The 25,288-nt window shown below is 36.6% G+C and overlaps 1 protein-coding gene across 1 annotated transcript in view; it reads left to right on the top strand.

The window, feature by feature from the left end:
• Window positions 1-23,856, top strand: part of LOC145678503 (tubulin alpha chain-like) — a 74,723-nt gene extending 50,867 nt beyond the window's left edge. The window contains exons 3-6 of the mRNA XM_081748723.1: window positions 7,361-7,459; window positions 14,840-14,989; window positions 19,258-19,447; window positions 22,175-23,856. Of these exons, the coding sequence (XP_081604849.1) occupies window positions 7,379-7,459; window positions 14,840-14,989; window positions 19,258-19,447; window positions 22,175-22,275 (522 nt within the window). The 5' untranslated portion in view covers window positions 7,361-7,378 and the 3' untranslated portion in view covers window positions 22,276-23,856. The remainder of the gene's footprint in view (window positions 1-7,360; window positions 7,460-14,839; window positions 14,990-19,257; window positions 19,448-22,174) is intronic.
• The last annotated feature ends 1,432 nt before the right edge of the window (window positions 23,857-25,288 follow it).

The raw sequence follows: 25,288 nt of genomic DNA, 5'->3' as shown, positions 1-25,288 counted from the left end.
ATTTTAATATTTATAAATAAAAACTAAAACAATATTACAGTACATTAATATATAAGAATATTTTTAAAGCAAGGAACACTTAAATAGGCCAGAAGGAGAAATTAGTAAAATTGAACTATTAAAACCTCGTATATTTAAAAGAAAAATACTTCCTCATATAAGTTAATGGGCTAGAAAAAAAAAAAGAAATATAGGAATTCAACATCCAAGAAAATAACACACATACACCAGGAGCGTCATTTCAGATTTTGCTTGGGGGGGCAAGACCCTTTGATATGAGTAAAATTTCGCGTTTCTCACTGATTTACTACTGTTCTATTGATAAAATCTATATACATCTGAAACTCAGGGGAAGGGGCAAACGCCCCTCCCTGCCCCTTCCTAAATGATGCCCCTGACATACACCCACACACACACACACTTCCTTTCGTTAGTCTTTTTTTCGAAAGATACACTGAAACGATGGCGTGTCGTTTGTTACAACCAGAGATAAAAGTGAGGGGGAACACCGGGGACGTCGTCCCCCACTTCCAAAAATATATATGGCGTTCCCCCATTTCCTAAAAAATATAATGGGCAAAGATAGGCACAGGGGACGGCGTGACGGTATGCGTCCCCCAACATTTTCACATCCACTTTTACCCCAGGTTACAATTTTGGTGTTGTTTGACGCAATATTTTCATTGCGGATTTAACAAATCTTATTACCGTGAAGATGGTTCCTGCCTGTTCTGCCTAATTCCTGTTCTGCTGAATGACCCTCCAGCACTTTGTAACGCATTTTTGATTTAATCTTCTCTTAGTTCCAGTTCTGCCTAATTCACACAAAAAGGGACATTTAGATTTGAGGGAAATTTATTAGTACTTATTTTCCCTTGATTTCAAATATCATTCAAGAACTCTTTAGATTGAACACGCGAGTAGAACGAATTGTCTCATGTGACCAAATACCCCTAAAAATCATTTTTAGTATAACAAATGTAGAGAAAGTGTCCGGTATAATGTAAAAAGCAAAACACCACAATTACGTTGAGTAAAATGATTACACAATTTATTAGAGATAAATACTTCCAAATATCTACAAAGGAACTTTAGAAGAACAAAGTTTGCTCTAGAATAACAAATTAAAGTATCGGAAAGGAAATACAGTTTTATTTGTATATCTTTTCAATTTGAGAGAGAACAAAACTTCGAAACTTAGAAGCACATACTAAACCCACACAACCTTCATTGTTATAAATGTAAACTGTAAGCTACAGCGTCTACATAGAGAATCAAATTCAATTGACCCGACTCTAATCTACTTTGCAAGAACTTGATTCTCTGCTGAATACGCTTATATATTAGTTCCTGTTCTCTTGGTTTCCTCCCAACTTTTAGAAGCATCATGGATCTTTCATTTTCGTTCTGCTCTTGCTGTAAAAGCTGGACAAGGGTAAACATATTCGGATGTTCCTTTGTCAGCCTTTTATTTAACTTCGAATACCAGCCCTCTACTATATTGGTCATCCTTTCTTCTCCGTTGTCATAATGGTTCCATAATTCACTGGAAAACATTTAAGAGAGCATTAGTATTGAACAACACTAAGCAAACAAATTATAACGTTTACGAATAGATAATTGTCTGAAATATCTGTTGAAGTTTCAACGAAATGCGCATTAAGTTTCCTGCCAAAATGTATGAAATTCAGCATGCAGTAAACATGCTGAAGGTTCTAACACAGGGTACAAAATCGCAACAGTCAAAGTGGGAGGAGACAGAAGTACAAAAAAAAAAAAAATCTCTTCACACCGAAATGTATCGACATGGGGAGCTCAGATATTTGAATATCCATAATTATTACACTTACACAGCTAACCATTACTTCAGCCATTCGTAACATATGAAATGTACCTAAATTACATATGAATTACTGTAATTAATTTGCGAGCTTTTGACATTGGTGTCAGTGTAAACTGAATGAAAATAATGTGCAAATGCCTATGCTATTTCATTGGCATGGTGGATATCTATCATGGTCATTGTATGTAAGGGTGCTTGATGACAAATATGTTTTGCGTTTAATAAAATAACAGATTTGGCTTGTGTCTTTTCCAATAGAGCATTCGGAGTTTTCGAACAATATCACATCTCAAATTCTCAAATTCCTCCCATACTCGGGCAAGCATGTCCTGCGTCACTGATGTTATGGCAGTACGGATCCGGTTCTTCAACTCTTCCAGGTTCTGCGGGAGTGATGGTACATAAACATTGTCTTTAACGAAACCCCACAGGAAGAAGTCACAGGGTTTCAAATCCGGTGACCGTGGAGGCCAGCTAAGACATGCTAAGTCGCCAGCTTCTTGACGACCAATCCAACGGTTTGGTAGAGTTTCATTCAGATAGTCACGCAGTTGGTGACTCCAGTGAGGAGGTGCCTCGTCTTGTTGAAAAATGAAGTTGTCTTCGTGCAGCATCGGAAACAACCAGTTTTGTAACATAGCGAGATACTGCTGACTGTTAACCGTGTTTCCATTAAAGAAGAATGGGCAGATGATCGGGATATCGCACAAAACACATTGACTTTGGGCGAATCTCGTGCATGTTCAATGACTGCATGTGCATTCTGTAGGCCCCAAATTCGAACATTTTGTTTGTTTACCTGACCACTAACACGGAAAGTTGCTGCACCACTGAACACGATGCGTTGTGCAAAAGTGTTATCATTGTCAATAGCATCCAGAATCTCGTTACAAAATGCCACACGCTTGCGTTTGTCATCAGGACGCAGAGCTTGTAATAGCTGTAACTGGTACGGCTTCATGACCAACCGACGTCTCAAAACACGCCAAATTGTTGTTGTCGACACTTGTAACTCCTGACTGGCACGACGAGTTGTTTGAAGGACTACGTTGGAAAGCAGTTTGAATTCGTGCAACATTTTCTTCAGGAACACCAGGGCGGCCAGGACTCTTTCCTTTACATACACATCCTGTGTCTACAAACTGTCGATACCATCTGCTAATGTTCCACCCATTCGTAGGATCAATTTGGTACCTTAACCTGAAATGTCTTTACACTGTAATCACAGAAATTCACTTAGCAAACTTGAGAACACAAAATGATTTCTGCTGCGGAGTAACCATTTTAAACATATGACGGTTACCAAGCAAAACAGAAGACAACTGACATCTAACGCCTATTAATATAAACTAGACTATGTGTTCGTTTCTCCAAGAGCCGAGCCGAGGCGCAGCGATCGATAGTTTGGATAAAATAATTCTTCGTAATATCTATATTCTTTTTGAAACAGGGTGTATATTCAAATTGGACTTCTTCGCACAAAACATGAAATACGTGAAAAATTCCCTGTTCAGGCTCGGATGAAAACAGAAGTTTGGAGGGGTGTTAGAGAAAGTTTAGGGGGTCTGGCGGAATCCCTAGTGGTACGTCCCCGAGTTTACTTTAGTTAGTTCTATGTACATCTTTTGGAAATCTGCTTTTGTAAAATTAAAACCGGATTCCTTAAGTTCTTTCTTATGTTTCTGCAGGTGTTAAAATGGGAAAGAGATAAGTAAAGCTGGGTCATACCTATCTTCATTAGAGACAAGAGAACACTCTTTTATTACAGAAGATTTGAAAGTACTAATGTTCGACCATTACTATTTTGAATATCATTATGGGGCATTAAGTAATACAGCGACGCAGACCAGTATCCAGAGGGGGTCTGGGGGCGGCCCCCCTAAATTTTTGCTGGCCCCCCAAAAATTTTCATGGTAGGCTTGCAAATGAACTATAATATAGTGATAAACTATAATATGTTTGGATCGCCCCCCTCTACATTTTTGGGCTGGCTACCGGCCTGCAGGGACATGAAGTTATTTAAGTCTTTACATCAGGGATGCAAATAAGCAACAAAATTTTACTAGCCCAAGAAAAAAGCTACTGGCCCACATACCAGAATAGAAATCATTTACTTGTCTTCGGTATGATATTAAATACTCGCCAGCATCGATGAACCACTCGCCGCGGACGAGTGGGCGAGTGGTTATTTGCATCCATGCTTTACATTTATTTGTTGAAAATAGGTCAAAATTAAAACATGTTATTTTATTTATATTAATGTCTCCTATGTAAAGAACGGTGCTTCCTATTAGAACATTACTCTCAATAATTCATAAAAGAATTCATATGTCGTTACAATTGCATTCGGAGGAATGTATGTATACTGCAAAATAAACATCTTTAGTGAGTGACTGGAAAGCTTGACAATTACACAAAATTTAGATAACAAGAATTTATATAGGATACATTGTAATTTCAATGTAATGCTATTATTACTACCCTCCTTCCCTTACAACTATTTGATAGTTCAAGATTTCTGTCTTGAAAAACTTGGTATCTTTTATCAAAGAATTAACCATCAATATGACAGTCTGTTAAAAGAAAGAAAAAAAAAACTTTCAGCGATTGTTATTACATCATAATCATTTGATAGGGCTTTGGACCGTAAGCCAAACGTATTTTGATAAAAGAGTGAAAACAATTTATAAGTATAGTTTTGAAACATGGTTTTGGCTACATAGCTATTATCTACAGAGCACGACAATGAATGAGCCTCGGTGTTTTGCAATAGAATAAAACTTGAAGGTGGTATGCTTTTAGCACACCTGGGATTTGCTAATTTTGTTGTACTTATTTAATTGATGCGGTTCCTGAGCACAAAATTCCCATCGGCTGTAGGTCGATTTCAGCTTCACTGACTCGGGATTGGGTAGTGTGTTTCTTAGCAATGGGGATGGGACGGGGGGAGGGTTAACATTCTTCAGAGCACTTCACTTTGAATGCCTTAGGCTGACTTGGTGACAGGGGTTCAGAGGGTAAGGTGGATTGTGGACCATACAATGATTCAATACTTGCACTATCACATTCACAATCAGTATATCATACTGTAATTTGGACATCTTCGTTATGCTGACTAAACGATAATAAAATCACCTATAATTTATTCCTAATAAAAATCATTAGCCAACAGTATTACAAGCCCTCCTCACTGGTCTAGTGGGTAGCACGCGCGTCTTTGGTGATCGATTCCCGAAGGGAGAGTATTGAACGACAGTGGTTCAGATTCCACGTTAAAACTATAAGTCCACGTCTCATATAGCCTCGCTGATGAAAGGAGACGCTAAACGATTATCAACGAATCAATAAATCAATGAACAGTATTGGAAATTTCAGCTGCGTAAACAATCTATGACTTGTGGGACTGGTTGAATTAATTTTGTTAAAGCAGCTGTTTTAACGAGAGTTCAGTATTAACGTGTCAGATATTTCTATGAAATAAGAAAAAAACATTATTTTGTAACTAAATGATAGCTCTATCCACGTAGTTTCTGCAAGCTGAAACAATGAAAATGGATACAATAGTGACTAACATTATTTTAACAAAAATCGATTGGTGTAGTTTGGGCTGTCGCAAAAACAGGAGAAGTTAGAAAATTCCGATTAATTTTAACAACTGTATCAGGAGTGGAAATTGTATCGGGAAGTACGCCACTAATAAGCCCACTTCATAGGTATCCAAACTCCCGAACCCGACGCTCACGAGCTCGGAACTCGCGCTCAACAGGGCTCCGGCTCAATAATTAAGCACGAATCCGAATAAGCCCGAGACGTAGTGAAATAAGTCAGCGCAAGTCGAACTGAGAGAAGTGAGCCCGAGTGCAAGTGAGCGCGAGCTCCAATGAAATAAGTGAGCGCGAGCCCAATTGAGGGAACTGAGCCCGAGCACAAATGAGCGCGAGCCCAATTGGGAGAAATGAGCCCGAGCGCGAGCCCAGTCGAGAGAAGGGAGCGTGAGCCCCAGTGAGCGCGAGCTCAGTCCAGAGAAGGAAACGTGAGCCCCAGTGAGCACGAGTCTAGTCCAGAGAAGGGAGTATGACCCCAGTGAGCGCGAGCCCAGTCCAGAAAAGGGAGCGTGAGCGCAAGTGAGCACGAGCCCAGTTGAGAGAAGTGATCGCGAGCTCAGTTGAGAGAAGTGATTGCGAGCACAAGTGAGCGCAAGCCCAGTTGAGACAGGTGAGCGCGAGCCCGAGTGAGTGCGTGCCCAGATAAGATTAGTGAGTGCGAGCACCAGTGAGCGCGAGCTCAGTTGGGAGAACTGATCGCGAGCCCAGCTGAGACAGGTGAGCGCGAGCCCGAGCGAGCCCAGTGGAAAATGGCCATCTATGTCGCAACCACCAACGCAGTAACTAAAATAATATAAAACAGGCTCCGTCGATGATAGGAAGAGAGTAATATTATCTGATGAAACATCTTTCTCCTTATTTACTACAAGAGCCCAGCTTTATGTATCACGAATGCCAAAAGACTTTCCCGGACCGCCTCTACATATCGTTAAATATCTGATGACGCAATTATATTTTGTTTTGTTGGTCTTATTATTACTTTCAAAAGGGAAATTAATGGTAATAATTATCTAAAAATTTAGGTGACCATGTTCATTTTACGGTATAGAGTTTAATGGGTAAGGAAAATAAGACTAAACTTTGATATCACTGCTGAATGGCTCTATTTTCCGATTTGATTATTCAAAGCTATGAGCAGTTTTAGAGCAGCGAGTCCTGTGCATATTTTTTACTCTATCAACAGTGACGGAGTACTGCAGTCTCTAAATACTCTCCACTATTTCCGAATAAATACCGAAATACTGCTTCAGTTCTGCACATATACTACAAACTAAAAGTGGTCCTACACCGTGTTAATTAGGTAACTTAGATTATAACCTATACACAACTAAATATAAGATTCACACTTCGTTAAAGCTAACTTTAGTAACCAACAAATTTTACTACGATAATTACTTTAAGAAATTAAACTATTTCTTGTTCAATTAATAACTTGCATTTTCTTAAATACTTATGATTTCTTCGTTATAAATTAAATATACATCTATCGGTGATGGCGTCCTTGCTTATTATGTATAACTGCAGGTCTGGTCACAAAAATATTATGTCATGTAACGGACTAATGTCCTTACCAACAGAACCGACAAACATTGGCATCTTCCTACTCTAAATATAAAAAAGCCTATAAACACAAATTATACATAACACTATATTACTTTCATCATCATCATCATCATCATCATCATCTTCTTCTTCTTCTTCTTCTTCTTCTTCTTCTTCTTTTTCGATATTGCCAATTGACATAAAACAATTCTTTTCTGAGAAAGTAATTAATAAAACAAAATATTCGCATTATCATTGTAACGTGTTACGTTTAACACCATGTTAAGTCTACTATTTTGCTAACTATCTGTATTAGAAATTACATATTTATAACATATATTGTTTCTTAAGAATCTTTGTATCCTTCTAGGCTACTTACGCGCCAGTAATGTCAGCAGATAGAGCGTTTCACGAACAAATTACCGTAGCAGAAATCACCAAATCTTGCTTTGAGCCACAAAATCAAATGGTAAGTATTCAAATATAAATAACAGTTAATTTAAACAGTAATAAAGTATATGAATAACAGATGTAGGATTTGACACTACTCGTATTTATTTATCTTAATCAATTAAAGCTAAAATAATGTGGAAATTTAATAACTTTTTAGTTTGGTTATGGTGAACAATGAATAAAGATGTATAATACTTTTGGAAAGAAATCTGAGATTATTGAAGTCTGCGCTTTGGGAAAGTTAACACACATAGATCACCTTCACTCACAACACAGGGCTCTCAGAATTCTTTGTTGCAAACGGTTCACACACCTTCACTTGCATATTTGCTTTAACACAAATTGTATATAAATGACGGATGTTACAGGCATAGTGATCCTGTGGGAAGAATGTGTTATAATTGCAATGAATTGTAATAACGTGAATAGAATTACGTAAAACTAACTTGAAATTATTCAATTTCAAATAAACTTGTGTTAAACAAGGGGATGAAAGGTAATGGAAAATAGGCACTGGACCTTACGTATTTAAACGTGAGACCACTTGAGCAGTTGTTTTACTGGCCAATAGACCGTACCTCTCATAATTCAACTCAGGCCCGGAACCAGCCACAGAGGTTTCGGGGGGCCATGAATATGTTATGGGGGGCAAATCATTAAAAATGGTCTTACAAATAGCTAAATTGTGCTTTTTGTATTAATGATAGCATTTTGTGTTAAGGTGTGGAGGGGCCACGAAAAGTTTTTTTTTGGGGGGGAGGTCAGGCCCCCTACCTCCCCTCTGTTTGTGGGCCTGATTCAACTTATTCAACCAAGAGAAATACAGTGTGGTGAAAACACGATAAATAAATTATGCACACAGTGGGGACACTTCGTCGAAAAAGTGTAAGAGCTTCAGGCCAGCCATCGTGAATGAGGTTTTCCTGGGTTTCCCTCATTCACACGAGGCAAATGTCGGGATGGTACCTAACATAATGGTCCTAGGTCACTTCCTTCCTTCCCCATTCCTTTCTTGCTCCCCAGTTCAGGTAGTGTGATCACCGAGGGACATTATTCCTCATACGTGGCGGGCTAACAAGGCCATAATGCCGAAAACCCAGAAATCTAAATCCAAAATCTTAAATTATACACACTGCTTTGCTTCTGGACATTTCTTTGATTATAGAGATGTACGAAAGAAGTTCGCATAACTAAGTACGTTACGAAAATATATTTCTGCTACCTGAAATTGCCCGTTCTTTGCATAGATTTAAGGAAAATATTTGATCTTGTTCACGTCCTCTGGATACAAAATTCGATGTCAGTTTAAGGATAAGAACCGATAGAATACTCTATTTTACAGATACATTTTGAATCCCCTCCATCGCTTTAGGATCCACCCTTTCATAAAAGCAAAAAAAAAAAAAAAAAAAAAAAAAAAAAAAAAAAAAAAAAAAAAAAACAGGCAGAGGTAGGTAATAACCATGTCTCAAAATTCAGTTTAAACGTTTGAGCTATTTTCCTGTGATGAAATCACAGAAAATAAACAGTCGGTGTTAATGTGGCGAAAAATATAGATTTACCCACTCCCTCCTTAAAACGGAAATTTCCAAAAAAGCTGAGACAGTCGTCCCTTTTTTTTAAAATGAAGAGTTTAGCACATATATCGAATTTTATTTCTCTAACTTGACGGACTCGCGATATACTAGTATTTTTGGCATACATTTTGACTTTTTATATCCCTTTTAGCATATTGCTGCTGTACGTGAATTTGTCGATTCCACGCCATGCTTAAAAATTACGAGTTTTTTGGTCCGATTTGGTCGTTTTTGGTGTGGTTTGACAAATCCAGAAGAAATTTACGGGAAGCCCTTACACCGCAAAAGGTCATTGTATTGAGTAGTTTATGGCATGGTGGCATCATTGTTGAATACCGAACGACGTTATTGCATCCACGGCGTTAATGTATCATTTTATTCTATATAAAACAAAACTTTTCGATTGTACTACTTTGTGAGAAAATTACGGGGATATTCTTTGTTCAGTGAGTGCCACCCTGCAAAGTAATAACTATTGCTTATATACATAAACATTTAATTTGTGAATGATGATACTCAAGCTACTCTGGGGCACGGAGAATGTAGATAACCCAAATCTGAATTTTGCAAGCATAATTTTAGTTACTTGAATTGGTATTCTTGAAGATATTTATGAAAGTCAAATTTGATGTGTTGTTTTTTTTACAATGTTTTTCGAAATATTTACATTATTAAAACTTGAAGGTCTAACCAAGTCCCAACCAACAAGGCATCACCTGCAGTACCTAACGATATATCTTCTCACACATCACCAACCTTTGATACTGAAGCATGGACAGTCATGAACAATAAGTTGTATGTAGTTTATTTACATAAGTTTTCAGATATTTTTATTATACCATAAATCTTTTGGGTTAACGAATCTCTTAATTTTGTCGAATTCTGTTATTACGAGTACACTTAACAGGTAACATATTCAATAGGAGAGGATCACAATTCATAACAAGAATGATGCTTCGTCTTTCTGTACTTCTGAGCTAATATTTGACAACGATGGACTACAATAGTTTTAAGTAATACACACATCTATACCTGGGGGATAGCAAGTTTAAGTAATGGAAAAAATCTATGAATGTATATGTATATTGTGCGACACATGCTTTAAATCACCATTTTAATATTGAAGGTATTTTATAATGGCTTTTTTTTTTTTTTTTGCACAAACACCCTGTCGTTAGTTTGAGGTAATTCACAACAATTTAATATTTCATATCTCTTCATTTTATGTTCTAAAATTTTATAAACAAAACACGAAAAAATATAATGCAGAACAATACAATAGTTAGCCATATTCGCAGTAATATTGGTATAATCTTCAGAATCTATACTGGTATATCTATCAATCTTATACTTATGTATTTAGTACAAAATCATGTTTAAAGTTGGAATACTCACGTTTAAACTTGGAATAATTTTTAAATATATACCAATCGTTTCTTCTCATTTTCCCTATTATTATATTCTATTCCATTTAATTACCTCAAATATCATTCTTTTCAATCATACTTTTCCCTAGTATTTATTATTGGATGGTAACTTCGCCCATTTAACTAATATAGTTATCCTTGCGTGTGTACTCCTGCCCCCCAATCACGTAATCCTTCGAAAACAATTTCAGTTGTTTGAACTTCGTTTGCTCCTATTTCCTCCGCAGTAGCTCCGATTGCTCCCTTACCGTTCCCAAGAAAATAGAACATTAAAGTAGAGAGGTCAGAACAACGTCGTCTCAGCCCCCACCTAACTAAAAATAATCGCTGAGGGGGACGGATGATGGCATTCGTTTGTACTTTGTTTGCTCACATTTGCTCCGCCGTTTCTACGTTTGCTCCCCTACCGTCCCCGAGAAAACGGAATTTTAAACTGAGGGGCCAGAAAAAGGGGTCAGAGACCCTCGAATTAAAAACAACCATAGAGAGGAAGAGATGATCGTATTCGTTTATACTTCATTTGCTCCAATTTGCTCCACAGTAGCGCCGTTTGCTCCCATACCGGTCCCGAGAAAATGGAACATTAAAGTGGGAGGCCAGAAAAATGTCGTTCCAGTCCCCCCACCCAACTAAAAATAATCGCTGAGGGGAACGGATGGCGGCATTCGTTTGTACTTCGTTTGTTCCCATTTGCTCCCGAATTTCACCAATTGCCTCCCTACCATTTCGAAGAAAATGAAATTTTAAAAATGGGGCCAGAACATCTTCCCTACTCCGGAGCTTGTCCAATTTGCTCCCTTACTGTTCGCAAGAAAATGAAACATTAAAGGCCCCTGACATTCAAAATAGAATCAGAAGAAAACAAATGTTGGCATTCGTTTGTACTTCGTTTGCTCCAAACATGGAAACTGCGCAACAAATGGGAGTAAACTAAGTACAAATGAATGCCACCATTAGTTTCTCTCTGCCATTATTTATAGTTGGGTGGGGGCTGGGAATTTGTTGTTGTGGCTCCTCACTTTAAAATTCCATTTTGTCGGGAACGTTACTAAATCAAACACATTGTTCTGGCTCCCCGCTTTAATGTTCAATTTTGTTGGGATCCGTAAGGGAACAAACGGATCTACTGCGGAGCATATGGGAGCAAACGAAGTACAAACGAATGCCACCATCCGTTCCCCTCAGCGATTATTTTTATTTGGGTGGGGGACTGGAGCGACGTTGTTCTGGCCCCCACTTTAAATTTCTATTTTCTCGGGAACGTTAGGGGAGCAAATGGAGAAACTGCTGAGCAAATGGGACCTAACAAAGTACAAACGAATGCGACCATCTGTTCCTCTCTATGATTGTTTTTAATTCGAGGGTCTTTGACCCCTTTTTTGGCCCCTCAGTTTAAAATTCCGTTTTCTCGGAATCGTTAGGGGAACAAACGTAGAAACTGCGGAGGAAATGGGAACAAACGAAGTGCAAACAAACGTCACCATCCGTTTCTCTCTCCTACTGGGGGGGGGGCTGGTACCATGTTGTTCTGTCCCTACTTTAAATTTCTATTTTCTCGGGAACGTTAGGGGAGCAAATGGAGAAACTGCTGAGCAAATGGGAGCAAACGAAGTACAAACGAATTCTACCATCTGTTCTTCTCAGCAATTATTTTTGTTCGGTGTGGGGAGTGGAACGTCGTTGTTCTGGCCCTCCACTTTAATGTTCCATTTTCTCGGGAACGGTAAGGGAGCAAACGAAGCTACTGCGGAGCAAATAGGAGCAAACAAACTACAAACGAATGCAACCATCTGTTTCTCTTTATGATTGTTTTTAATTCGAGGGTCTGGGATCCTTTTTCTGGCCCTTCAGTTTAAAATTCCATTTTCTCCGGAACGCTAAGGGAGCGAACGTAGAAACTGCGAAGCAGATGGAAGCAAACGAAGTACAAACGAATGTTATCATCCGTTCGTCTCTACTATTAGTTGGGGGGCTGGGAACATGTTGTTCTGGCTCCACCACTTTAGATTTCTATTTTCTCGGGACTTTAGGGGAGCAAACGTAGAAACTGCGGACCAAATTGAAGAAAACGAAGTACAAACGAATGTAACCATCCGTTCCTCTCTGCTATTGGGTGGGGGGCTGGGACCATGCTGTTTTGGCCCCCCACTTTAAATTTCTATTTTCTCGGGAACGATAAAGGAGCAAACGGAGAAACTGCGGAGCAAATGGGAGCAAACGAAGTAGAAACGAATGCCACCATTCGTTCCCTCAGCGATTATTTTTAGTTGGGACGACGTGGTTCTGGTGAGTGTGTAGTCCTGGCCCCCAACCATCACGTAATCCTTCGAGAACAATTTCAGTCGTTTGTACTTCGTTTGCTTCAATTTGTTCCGCATTAGCTCCGTTTGCTCCGTTCCCGTTCCTGAGAAAATGGAACACTAAATTGGGGGGGGGGGCAGAAGAACGTCGTTCCAGTCCCCCCACCCAACAAATTAATCGCTGAGGGGAATGGATGCTGGCATTTGTCTGTACTTCGTTGCTCCCATTTGCTACGCAGTTTCTCGGTTTGCTCCCCTACCGTTCCCGAGAAAATAGAAACTTAAAGTGGGGGCCAGAACAACATGGTACCAGCCATCCACCCAGTAGCAGAGAGGAACGGGTTTAGTGACATTCGCTTGTTTAGTGACTTCGTTTGCTCCCATTTGCTCCACAGTTTCTACGTTTGCTCCGCTAACATTGCCGAGAGAACGGAATTTTAAACTGAGGGACCAGAAAAAGGGGCCCCAAACCTTCGAATTAAAAACAATCACAGAGAGGAACAGATGGTTGCATGGGCCCCAAACCTTCGAATTAAAAACAATCACAGAGAGGAACAGATGGTTGCATTCGTTTGTACTTTGTTTACTCCCATTTGGTCCGCAATAGCTGCCTTTTCTCCCGGACCGTTCCCGGGAAAATGGAACATTAAAGCAGGGAGCCAGAACAATGTGTTTGATTTAGTAACGTTCCCGAGAAAATGGAATTTTAAAGAGAGGAGCCACAACAACAAATTCCCAGTCCTCACCCAACTATAAATAATGGCAGATATGTTCCCATCCGTTCCGCAGTTTCCATGTTTGGAGCAAACGAAGTACAAACGAATGCCAACATTTGTTTCCTTCTGAGTCTATTTTTAGTGTGAGGGGCCTTTAATGTTCCATTTTCTCGGAAACGGTAAGGAAGCAAACGGAGCTACTGCAGAGCAATGGGAGCAAACGAATTACAAACGAATGCGACCATCTTTTCCTCTCTATGATTGTTTTTAATTCCAGGGTCTGGGATACGATCCCTTTTTCTGGCCAAACGGAGCTACTGCGGAGGAAATGGGAGCAAACGAATTACAAACTAAGGCGACCATCTGTCCCTCTCTATGCTTGTTTTTAATTCCAGGGTCTGCGACCCCTTTTTCTGGCCAACGGAGCTACTGCGGAGCAAATGGTAGGAAACGAAGTACAAACGAATGTCACCATCAGTTCGTCTCTGCTATTGGGTGGGCTGGGACCATGTTGTTCTGGCCCCCAGTTTAAATTTATATTTTCTCGTGAACGGTTGGGGAGAAAAAGGAGAAACTGCGGAGCAAATGGGAGCAACCAAAGTACAAACAAATGCCACCATCCGTTCCCCTCAGTGATTATTTTTAGTTAAGGGGGGGGGGGGGGCTGAGACAACGTTGTTCTTCCGCCCACTTTAGTGTTCCATTTCCTCGGGAATGGTAAGGGAGCAAACAGAGCTACTGCGGAGCAAATGGGAGCAAACGATTTATAAACGACTGAAATTGTTTACGAAGTATTACGTGATTGTGGGAGGGCCAGGACTACACACGCCTATTAATTTCGTGTTTAATATTTAATTTGATTCCAATTTCTTTAGAGAGCATTTCCTCGTTTATTCCAAAATCTTTAACATTGTCATTTCAGATTCCACAAGAAGCTCGACAGCATTCGAAAGGGAAATGTAAACAATCTTTCTGCCTCTTAATAACATTAACTTTCCTATGTTCTTCACAGCTTCCAATGAAATGAAATGAAATCTTTAAGTTTTACGTCCCATGGTTATGCCGGTTAGGCTAAAGGAGACAGTGATGATGAGAGATGAGTGAAATGGTGTAATGAAGAAAGTGGGAGGAAAAGGAAGAACCTCGAGAAAACCCACGAGCTCACAGCTTCCAAGTACTTGTATACGGCACATGAAGTTGGCGAGACTATGTAAGAAAACACTTCATTCAAACATTCATTCCAATACTTTGTTGGGCAGTGTAACTAATTTTTCTCTTTTGTGGAAATGTATAACTAAACTTACTACAATCTTCTTTGCATGTGCACATGTAAGGCGCTAAAACTAAATAATAATTATTACTTCGGTTTATTGCAGGTGAACTGTGACCCGCGACATGGGAAGTACATGGCAGTATGTATGCTTTATAGAGGAGATGTAGTACCTAAAGATGTAAATTCGGCCATTGCTCTGATTAAAAAGGAGAAGAGTATCCAGTTTGTTGAGTGGTGTCCAACAGGATTTAAAGTAAGATTTAGCATTTTGAATATAAATTAAATTCTAAACCTACCGTTTCCACATTCCATAATAATAGGTATTGTACACTTCTGGTCACAAGAACTTAGGCTGTCCTCCAGAGACCGAAAAAATACAACTAAATCCTTTCGAATTTTATTTAGGTCTGGATCATTTCTCTCTGCATTTTTGTCAGTCAGGGGTGAAAATTAACGATAAGATTGCAGTATGTATATGAAAATTTCATGTTAGATAAACAAAATAGCTACAATACATAAAATTAAGTAATTTTAATTCGCAAATTTGATATATTATTTATATTTTTAGTCTAGAATTTTTTTTAATAAAGCGATGGAGGTAGGAGAAATATCATTTCTACAAATAGATTGCAGTGATTAACCATCTGTCTTACGCGATTTGATATTGTTTTACTGCCTATTCGACTGTTCCCAAACATACCTTTTTACGGTTACTTTTCTTGGAGTGTAAACAAAGAAGTAATTTATGAAGAACCCATCGAAATCAGCAGGGTAAGTGCAAGAATATTTGAAAACATTCTGCTGTTTCCTGATATAATATATGATTCACCCAACCTGTCTTTTCTATACGAGGTTTAGTGGAAACTTATATATATATATATATATATATATATATATATATATATATATATATATATATATATATATATATATATGAGATTTCAAGAAACAAACTAAAATCACATTTTCTTGTAATTAGAAATTAGTCAGTATTACAAATTAGCAGAAAATAAGCAGAAACCCGAATAAATTTTGCTACCTATAAGGCGAGTTACTTCTTTCCTTTTTTTTTTTTTTTTTTTTTTACAAACAGGGCTATTAAAACTTTATTTTTAAAAGAAAAACAGATATGAAACTTTCGGAATTTATTTTCGGTAAAATTCTTCATCAAGTAACTCTGTAATTAGTATTCAAAAGAAACATACAAACACGATGTGCGATGTGAACAATCTTTAAAATTATCAATTTGTATGAAAAAAATAATAATTTGTTTGTTAGTTTTACCCTTAGTGCGTGGTGTCCATGGACTTTGATCTAGACAAACACCATGAGTTGGATCTTCTAGGATTTCTCCCATCTTCTTCATTCTACGATTGTTATCCATCTCATTATCAGGTCTTTCGCCTCGGTACATAATCGTGGGATGTTAAACTAAATAAAATAATTCTCTATTTTTAAATTAGAGCAACCGAAAAAACTATTTTAAGCTAATTCATGACAACTCTACCTGTTGCCATTAAGAGAAATTTAGATATTTAAAATGCAAGATTACTGCTGATGTTTCATTATCAGGGCGTCTATCGATCACAAAAGTCACAAAAGTCACGAAAAGGTCATGAAATCAGAAAGCGGTCATAACATCAAGAAAAAGTCACGAAATTTAGCTTTTGGGTCACGAGAGACCTGTAAATTTTGTTCCAAAAAAACGTCAAAATTTACTGCCAAAAATGTCTGGTCGGCTCTAGATGCTACCTCCGCGCCTAAGAAGGGTACATTAACCATATAGCCACGATGGAGCTCACTGGAAGAATATAATGAGCATGGACATTTTTAGCCCATGTTCCTCCTTGAACCTTATGAATTGATTGTTTGATTTATATTTAACTCTAGCAGTGAGTAGAGATGCTATATACAATGCATAGATGCCTAACACATGTAAATAGTGTGGGAGGAATTGGGCAATAAAGATTAAGTAAATAATAATAATAATAATAATAATAATAATAATAATAATAATAATAATAATAATAATAATAATAATAATAATAATAATAATTATTATTATTATTATTATTATTATTATTATTATTATTATTATTAAAATAATCATTCTTTGTGTTATTGGCTTTGAGGATAAGCATAGTTTCAATTTTTATTTGTATTTATGGTCTACACCAATCATTGTTGCTGTTCGTACGAGATGATCACCGTTGAGCGAGAAGACGATCACCGGGAAGGAAGACTATTGGTAGAACAGGGAAAACCCAGAAAAATCTATTAGTATATTTTCTCACATTTTAGACCGATTGTACCCTCTAAAAATTGAAAGTGGATTCGCTTGATCATTATCAAATTGCTCTACGTAAGACCCAAACGAAGAAAACACTACTGTAAATAAATGTTCTGATAACAATGACATTAAATTGTGCAATCAGCAAATAAATTGCGCTAACCTCAATTACTAGTGGTTTTCGGTTGATTAAAATTTTCAACACCTTAATGGGAACATTATTTGAAAACATGGGAGATTTCACCGCGCAAAATAATAAAAAAAAAAAATCATTCTCACGGAACTCTCTTTTACCACACAAGGCATCGATAATTCGATGAATTTCACAGCACAAAATACTCGCCCAGAAGTCAAAACAATTTTTCACTATGAACAGCAATATGAACAACCATTGCTAATCGAATTAGTAATGAATGTTGCCTTTTGAAAGCATTATACAAGAACAAACTAAACATATAGTAAATTACTGCATTGCTCTACCATGGTAAAAAGTAATATGTTTATTACTTACGTAAATTTAAAGCTTCTTTCTTGAAAGTGATCATTTCCTGGTTACTTCCTATCTATGTGATTTCACTCTTGAACCACCTGACCGGTCTCGATCAAATTTTTAACATAGATGAGGTTCGGGCCTGGGATGGCACTTATCTATTCACTTTTACGATAGAACTATGGGGAGGAGGTAGGAGGGGGAGATATATACAAATAAATATAACAATAACTCGTGAAACACGGGACCGACCTCGATCAAATTTTCAACTTAGATTAAGTTCGAACATGAGATGATTTTTGTCATATCACTTTGACGATGAAACATATACGAGGGGAAAGACATTTACAAATGATCGAAAATGACCGATATTAGTGTCGAATCTATAGTTTTTGAGGTCGCTGAGATAAACAGTGACACATTTGATGCCATTTAAATCCAAATTGAGCCCCGCAAACACTGTGGGAGGGTATATATACAGGGTGGTAGGTAACTCCACCGACAAACTTTGGAAGGTGATTTCTTATATGAAATTAAAGAAAAAAGTTCTAATAAACATAGGTCGAAAAACGTCTCCTTTCAGAGTTATGAACCGCCGAAAATTCAAAAAATCCTGTTTCGAAACGCCCTGCCTTAGAAACTATAGGACCTATCCCAAGCGGTTTAAGGAATTACACAGGAACTAGTATGCGTTCTATCTAAATATCCATGTTTTACCATCTTTCGTTATCGGCGAAATGAACGCGCATTAGTACTTAAAAGGAGTATCCCTATACCTCAACTTCCTTTTCACAGTGCGTTTCGCCGATAACGGACCACGGTAGAACATTTAGATAGAGCGCATACTACTTCCTTTGTAATTCCTTAAACCGCTTGCGATCGGTCCTGCAGTTTCTAAGGCAGAGCGTTTAGAAACGTGAATTTTCCAGTTTTCGGCGGCTCATAACTCTAAAAGGAGACGTTTTTTTTTATTCCCATGTTTATTAGAACTTTTTTTCTTTCATTTCATATAAGGAATCACCTCCCAAAGTTTGTCGGTGCAGTTACCTACCACCCTGCATATATATATATTCAAAATTACCAATATCAGTGTCGAATTCATACTTTTCAGGGTCGCTGAGATAAACAATGACACTTTCGATGCCGTGGCCCGCAACATAGGGAGGAGAGGGGCTATATGAAAATCATCGAAAATGACCACTATCAAGGAGCGCTTTAGTAATAGTAAACAGTGGCTGACTAACGAAACATATTACTATTTTTTCTTAATTTAACCGAGCGAAGCGGGTAACTAACGCTAGTATTCTATGCAATTATATATACTTTGCCGACACGTTAAAATAGTCTATTGATAATGTAAGGCTACGCATGTTACTTTGTCAGAATGGAGGAAAAATGAATTTTCCTGTAAGCACAGATCCTAGGGATCTAAGGATTTCGGTTTAGTTTTCTAGACTTAGTCTCTGTAAGGTAGTGTAGGTTTTTGTGATCAGAAATATACTATTACCGGCATAATACTTGTTGCTATTTTAGAAGTCCCATGTAGTACCTTCCTCTACTAACATTCTTAGTCTGAAGTAATAATTATATTCTTTTCCGAAATAATAATTTTATATTCTTTTGTTCAAAGTATATAAAATGTTGATTGTGATTTTTTCTATGTTTCTAACACTCATCTTGTTTTTCACTGTGACACGAGTTTATTCATAAATGAGTTTTTTTTTTTTTTTTTTTTTTTTAGGTGGGAATTAACTACCAGCCACCAACCGTGGTTCCTGGGGGAGACCTAGCGAAGGTGGAGCGTGCCGTATGTAGTTTATGCAATACAACAGCCATTATGGAGGCCTGGGCAAGAATAGACCACAAGTTTGATCTGATGTTCGCAAAGAGAGCTTTTGTGCATTGGTACGTGGGAGAGGGAATGGAAGAAGGTAAAACATATTTAAGTAAGATTTTTACATATTTAGTTTTAAAAAAACATGATGACCTAGATACAGAATTAATTTTATATCGTGATATATAATTTAAATATAGCACAACACAGTTCTACTTAACGAATTCTAAGACTTTGATTTAGCATTCACGTCCATGCTCTTTAGGTTAATGGAGATGAATGTGACATTTTCTTAAATATTACTTCTGTAAGTTCGCTCTTATGTACGTTAATGTTACGGATTTCTGGATCGCAGGTTCTCTTCACACCTAGATCTTTATCACTATTCAAGTTAGACCCTACCTCTAGAAAGTCCAAACGTATTAAAGTTTTGGATGGAAGTAACTAGTTTTACTGAAAGGCAAGGTATTTAGTATTTATAATACCTGTTTCAGAATTTCTCCGAGTTTTAATACAATAAGAAGGAATTAACAAATCGTAATAAAATATATATAAATATTCACTAACGAGATCCTTAATTCATGAATTTGCTTAATCAAACTTACATTACCATGAATAAAAATTCTTAATACAACGCCCCTATTTATAAACCAATAGAAAGAGGTCTACGTATGTTGGAGAAGCCTTCGAGGGGTTGCATAGATCGCACGGATTTTACTACGTAGTTTACTGATAAAATGCAGATCTTCTGCAGTTCAATTTACTTAGAAGTGTATGTAGTTACAAGTTAGGAATACAAATATCATCTTATAGAGTAGAGAAGGTATTTGCTATTATACTTACTCTTATATTGATATAATCATAGTTTATAACAACACATTTAAACTTTTCAGGGAAAATAGCCAAGAAACAAAGCATACTTCTTCAACTATCACTTTATCCACAAAATTGACTATGACTTTCTGTAACTCTTCCGATCTTTCAGGCTGTTGATAAGATGGTTACATACAAAATGATTTATCCCTTACTTTAATATAAGAAAATTTTTACTTTCTTAATTCATTTGCCATGATGACTTGACTAAATAAATTTACTACATTTTAATCGGGATTTTCCTTTAACTGTAGGTCAAGTGAGAGAGTTATGCAGTCAAAAGAGATTACTTTGTTGTAATTCTGCTGCCCGGTATCTTAGCAGGATTGCAAATAGGGTTCATCTCCTTAGTACTGATTCAATCGCAAATCAAAACGAGGATGTTTTGTAAACTGAAGTGGTTGAAGTACTAAGTCATGATTCGACATATTATTTGAAGATGGTTTTCTATGATGGACTCTAGTGAGACTGTATATTGTAATAAGAATAACTCTGCTTATTATAAGATCCAGCTTAATACACATGTAAATACTAATAAAACTCCAAAACACCTGATGATGTAGGTACTACGGCGATAACTCAGGTGCATTTGCTGGATATATTCCATATGCTAAGAAATTTCCATATGACATTGAAGAGTTACTATCTCTTCCGCCAACATGGGCCAAGACCTTGTTTTCCCGTCGTCTGAGGTTCTAAATAGCACTGGGCTCAGGGACGGGGACACTAGAAGAAATATTATTCTGCTGAGATTGCCCAGAGCTTCGATTGTCATTAGGTTTTATATTTTTTGTTGTAACCCAATATAACAAAATCTTATAGAAAAATGTTTACGACAGATATTTCGAAACCGTGAGTTTGTACTACGTTAAAATTTACCTAAAACGAATATTTTGCAATATAACATGCTTAATATTCATTTACTGGTATCAGGGATGTTCAACTTTAAATTCACTTTAACTGTTTTAGGAGAACATCTTTCGTTGCTGTTGTCGAAAAATAGTTGTCAATAAAAGATTATCAGGAAACAAGGGCAATCATTTTTATTTATTTATAAGACAAACGCGATGACAAATTAGAATTCAGAGTACGGGATAGATTTGCAAAATAACAGAGAACTACTTCAGACAATTAATTCCATTTGTAACACTAATGCAAATCTGACCTCCCATTCGGAAGTATTCCCCGAAACGGTATAATTAACATTAATTTGTTACGGTAAAACAAATTTACCGATATGTTCAAATTGTTAGTTTCATTCACAATCACTTCAATCAATGTGAATCATACTATTATGGAAGAAGGAAGTTATATACACACACACATTTATTAAATCTATTTAAGTCTATTTAAATACACATAGCCTTGCATTCACAGTTTAGACGTCTCCATTGGTTAGCCTTCAGCTAACGAGACAACTGACCGAAACCGCGACTCTTCAGGTCAAAGCGTTCATCGGCATTTCAAAATTCAATTTATCTCATTTTCTAATTTAATAACATCGGATCTTTCATAATTTCACTCCATTAGCTCATCATCATTCCTTTTTATAATAAAAGAAAAAAATCCAACTTCTTATCTTTTATTCGTGATACCCGTATCACCCTGATGCTTAGTTTATGAGCTAAGTAAACATTAGAAATAAGTTAATCTCTTACGTGACAGGTAGATACAGTATACCTTGTATCTACTATTGCAATTTATAACACAGTACTGCTACTGAGGATTGTTATATAACTCTCCTAGTTATTATATACTGTTATAATTTATTACCTACAAAATTGTATTTAGAACCAACTGAGAACGAAATGTGATCGATGTAAATTTGACTTATATATAATGATCATTCTTGTTATTATGGAATGATTCATTTAGACCAGTTTACTATAGACAAGAATTGCTGTTACATATTGTACTCTTTTCAATTTATTTTGTTGCATTGTCATTGTAGGTGAATTTTCAGAAGCTCGAGAAGATTTAGCAGCACTGGAGCTAGATTACCAAGAAGTACAGGAGAATCCGGGATCAGACGAAGAAATGGACGACTATTAATAGTTTCAACATGCGAAGTGACCATTTGGGAGATTACTAACTTTTGTTAGCTAACATCCAGTAAAAATATTTCCCACCTGTTTAAGAAATGGAAAAGTAAATAAATAAATAAATAAATATTATGGTATTAAAGGGAAAATACGGAACCCGAAGGTTAGCGTCGTGATCAATTAAGGAACAAGTATTCGTTATGAATGTAGATTATTTCAAATTAATACGAAATATCTTGAAATTCCATAAAATTATCATCCACTACGTAGATCATATCTTATTTTAAATTAAAGTTCAATTCAGAAAACAGTGCATAAGGTTAATCATCCTGCACCGCAATTAATGTTTATGAAATTAGAAGGGAGAATGATTCATGATAAACTAAAAGGTTAAATTAACGTAAACAGTTAAAACATACTTTAGGATCTGAATAAGATTACAAATAGCATAAGTAATAATGCTAACTGAAAAGAGTGCTTGTACTGTACTATTAATTGAAAGAAATACTATTGTTTTGGATTGCAAAGTACCATTAAAATATTTTAAAAAGTTATGTAAAACTTTCACTGCACTATTTTCCCGTCGAAGGTATTATTCTGAAAATTACCATTTCATCGTGAAGTAGATTATTAATATATTAATGCACAAACATGAATATGGCCTATGTAATATTTTATTAAAAACTACTGACAATACACAGACAAAATATTTTCAACTTGACTAAAGTTTGTAATTTTTGCTACCTTACACCCTTGATTGAAATAAAAAAAAAGCTGTATAATCAGTAAATTATTAAAACAAATAGCAATTTTCATAACTCGGTAACTGAGAAACACGCTTTATGGCGAAATAAGCTTTACATCACCTTCTTAAATCAAGGACAAGCTTAATATTGATTTTCAAGATGTCACTATCTCAAATAAACAATAGCCATGAACGAAGGCGATGGAAGTGTACGTATTACGCGTGTAAATTGCTATTCGAGTACATAATGGTCTTGCATTTGTCTCCATATATGTATCGTATGAGTACGGCCAGTTGAGAGTATATATATGCAATAAAATATACAGTGTATCAAAATCTCTTCATAACTGAAACGTTAAGACAGAAAGTGCCTGCGCATAGTTAAATCAGTATTTAATGGATAGACATTTCGTGTAGGAAATACCAAAATGTAAATAGTATTCTAAGAGAAACTTATTTTGCGAAAGTATTGTATAAATCTATCTAACCTTGTTCACAGTAATATTTCTCTAAAGTTAGCATTAAACTTTTATTTCCGTCTAATTTAGAACATAGACATTACATAGAAATAAGTATATCACTTTCAACAATAATATTTCTATTTTATATTACGTTGGGGTTTTGAACAAAGTACAACATATATATATTTCACCGTCCACATTTTGAAATGTATGTGTTTAGATATTTCAATTCATAGAGTTACAGTAAGAATTTTGAGTAATTAAATACTTTCCTCATACGATTATCTAGTTTAATATTTCTATCTAACTTTATCATATATGGGAATAATTTACATGTTAAAAATGTTACTAATGTCATATGTATATTTTGGAATAAATGTGCCTACTTTGGCTCAAACACCTTTTATTTTACATCCATGGGTTCAAACATTGAAGTGAAGGCAAAAAAAAAAAAAAAAAAAAAAAACTCCCAAATTTATAACACAACGAAATTATGAGCAAGGAAAGAGCTCCTGGTGGGCGTGTGGTTGCATAAACTTCTTTAGTGCGCCAAATCTCGGTAGTGGACATATACCGGGCCCGGTAGTGGGTTTTGTACATCGTATCCAGCTATAGATCCACACCTTTCATAACATCGCTGCAGAAGGGAAAGCTTCAAGTGTAGCTCGATATTATACAGGGTGGTCTAAAAATATGAAAACACCATAAAAGTAATATACTTAAGGTGATCTGGTACCCCTAGCAACCTTGAAAGTTAGCCCATTTGAAAAGTACAGCAAAGTTTTTCACTATTTTCTTCTTTATTATTAAAGTTACAATCGTCAAAATTTGAATAAACCTAGAGGAGACACATATCTATGCCATGTCTGTTTTAGATTTTGAAAAAAACACAGTAAGGAAACTTCTATCTTTAACTTTGAAAACATGGCAACAGTAAAACCTGAACTCCCTGCGACGGTATAATTTTTCCTTACCTCCCGAGTCGAGCGTCAAGTTTAGTTCTCTGCCTCGCTCAAGTTGTTCCAATCAGGTGACTCATAAACAGCAGTACAACCAAAACTTTCTTTTCTCATCTCTCTCCCTCTCTCTTTTCTCTTTCTTTTAATTCTGCGAATTCCTGGAAGGGTAGTTGTCACTTGTCAGCTTACCACTTATGCAAAGACCTAGAACTTCATGTACATATGTCCGTTGACAATACTATATTCTATAAATTACCGTATACTCATGTGTAATGTCTACATCTCCTTTTTCCTGGAAGTTAACGCATGCCATTTACCAACTCAACAATACCCAGTGATGAACATAAATGACAACATCAACTGTGCATTGTTGAGTTGATAGTGCACATACCATAAATGCAGCCCTATGTTTAAGTATTTTCTGTTCTAAGAAAATAAAAAAGAAATTCATTCCAAATTGTATTAATCCAAAACGACGCTTGTGAGAAGCGTGATAGACCCAATAGCACCCAGTGATGAATCTCATACTAAAAACCAACCGCGCACTATTGAGTGAACCATGTACCCATCTACCGTAAGAAGTAATTGATTTGAAGAAAACATGTTGCAATATCACGCTGCAAATCAACCACTCCTTAGCTTTAACAACCTATCATAATGTTAAAGCCACAGAGAGGCTGAACAGCAACATGTACTTCGTAAAGATCGACGAAAACCCATCCCATACTGGAGGAGACAACCCAGTAACCAGACATATACACAGCAACTGGAAACTCTCCACCAACACGAGATTAGTATTTAACAAATTACCAAATAAAATAAAACCATACCACAGGTCTCCAACACTGCACTGCCACT

Source organism: Thermobia domestica, chromosome 2 (assembly GCF_964235325.1).
Source record: "Thermobia domestica chromosome 2, izTheDome1.hap1.1, whole genome shotgun sequence".
NCBI lineage: Eukaryota > Metazoa > Arthropoda > Insecta > Zygentoma > Lepismatidae > Thermobia > Thermobia domestica.
The sequence above is the reverse complement of the archived record's forward strand: the minus strand, read 5'-3'. Positions and strand labels throughout refer to the sequence as shown.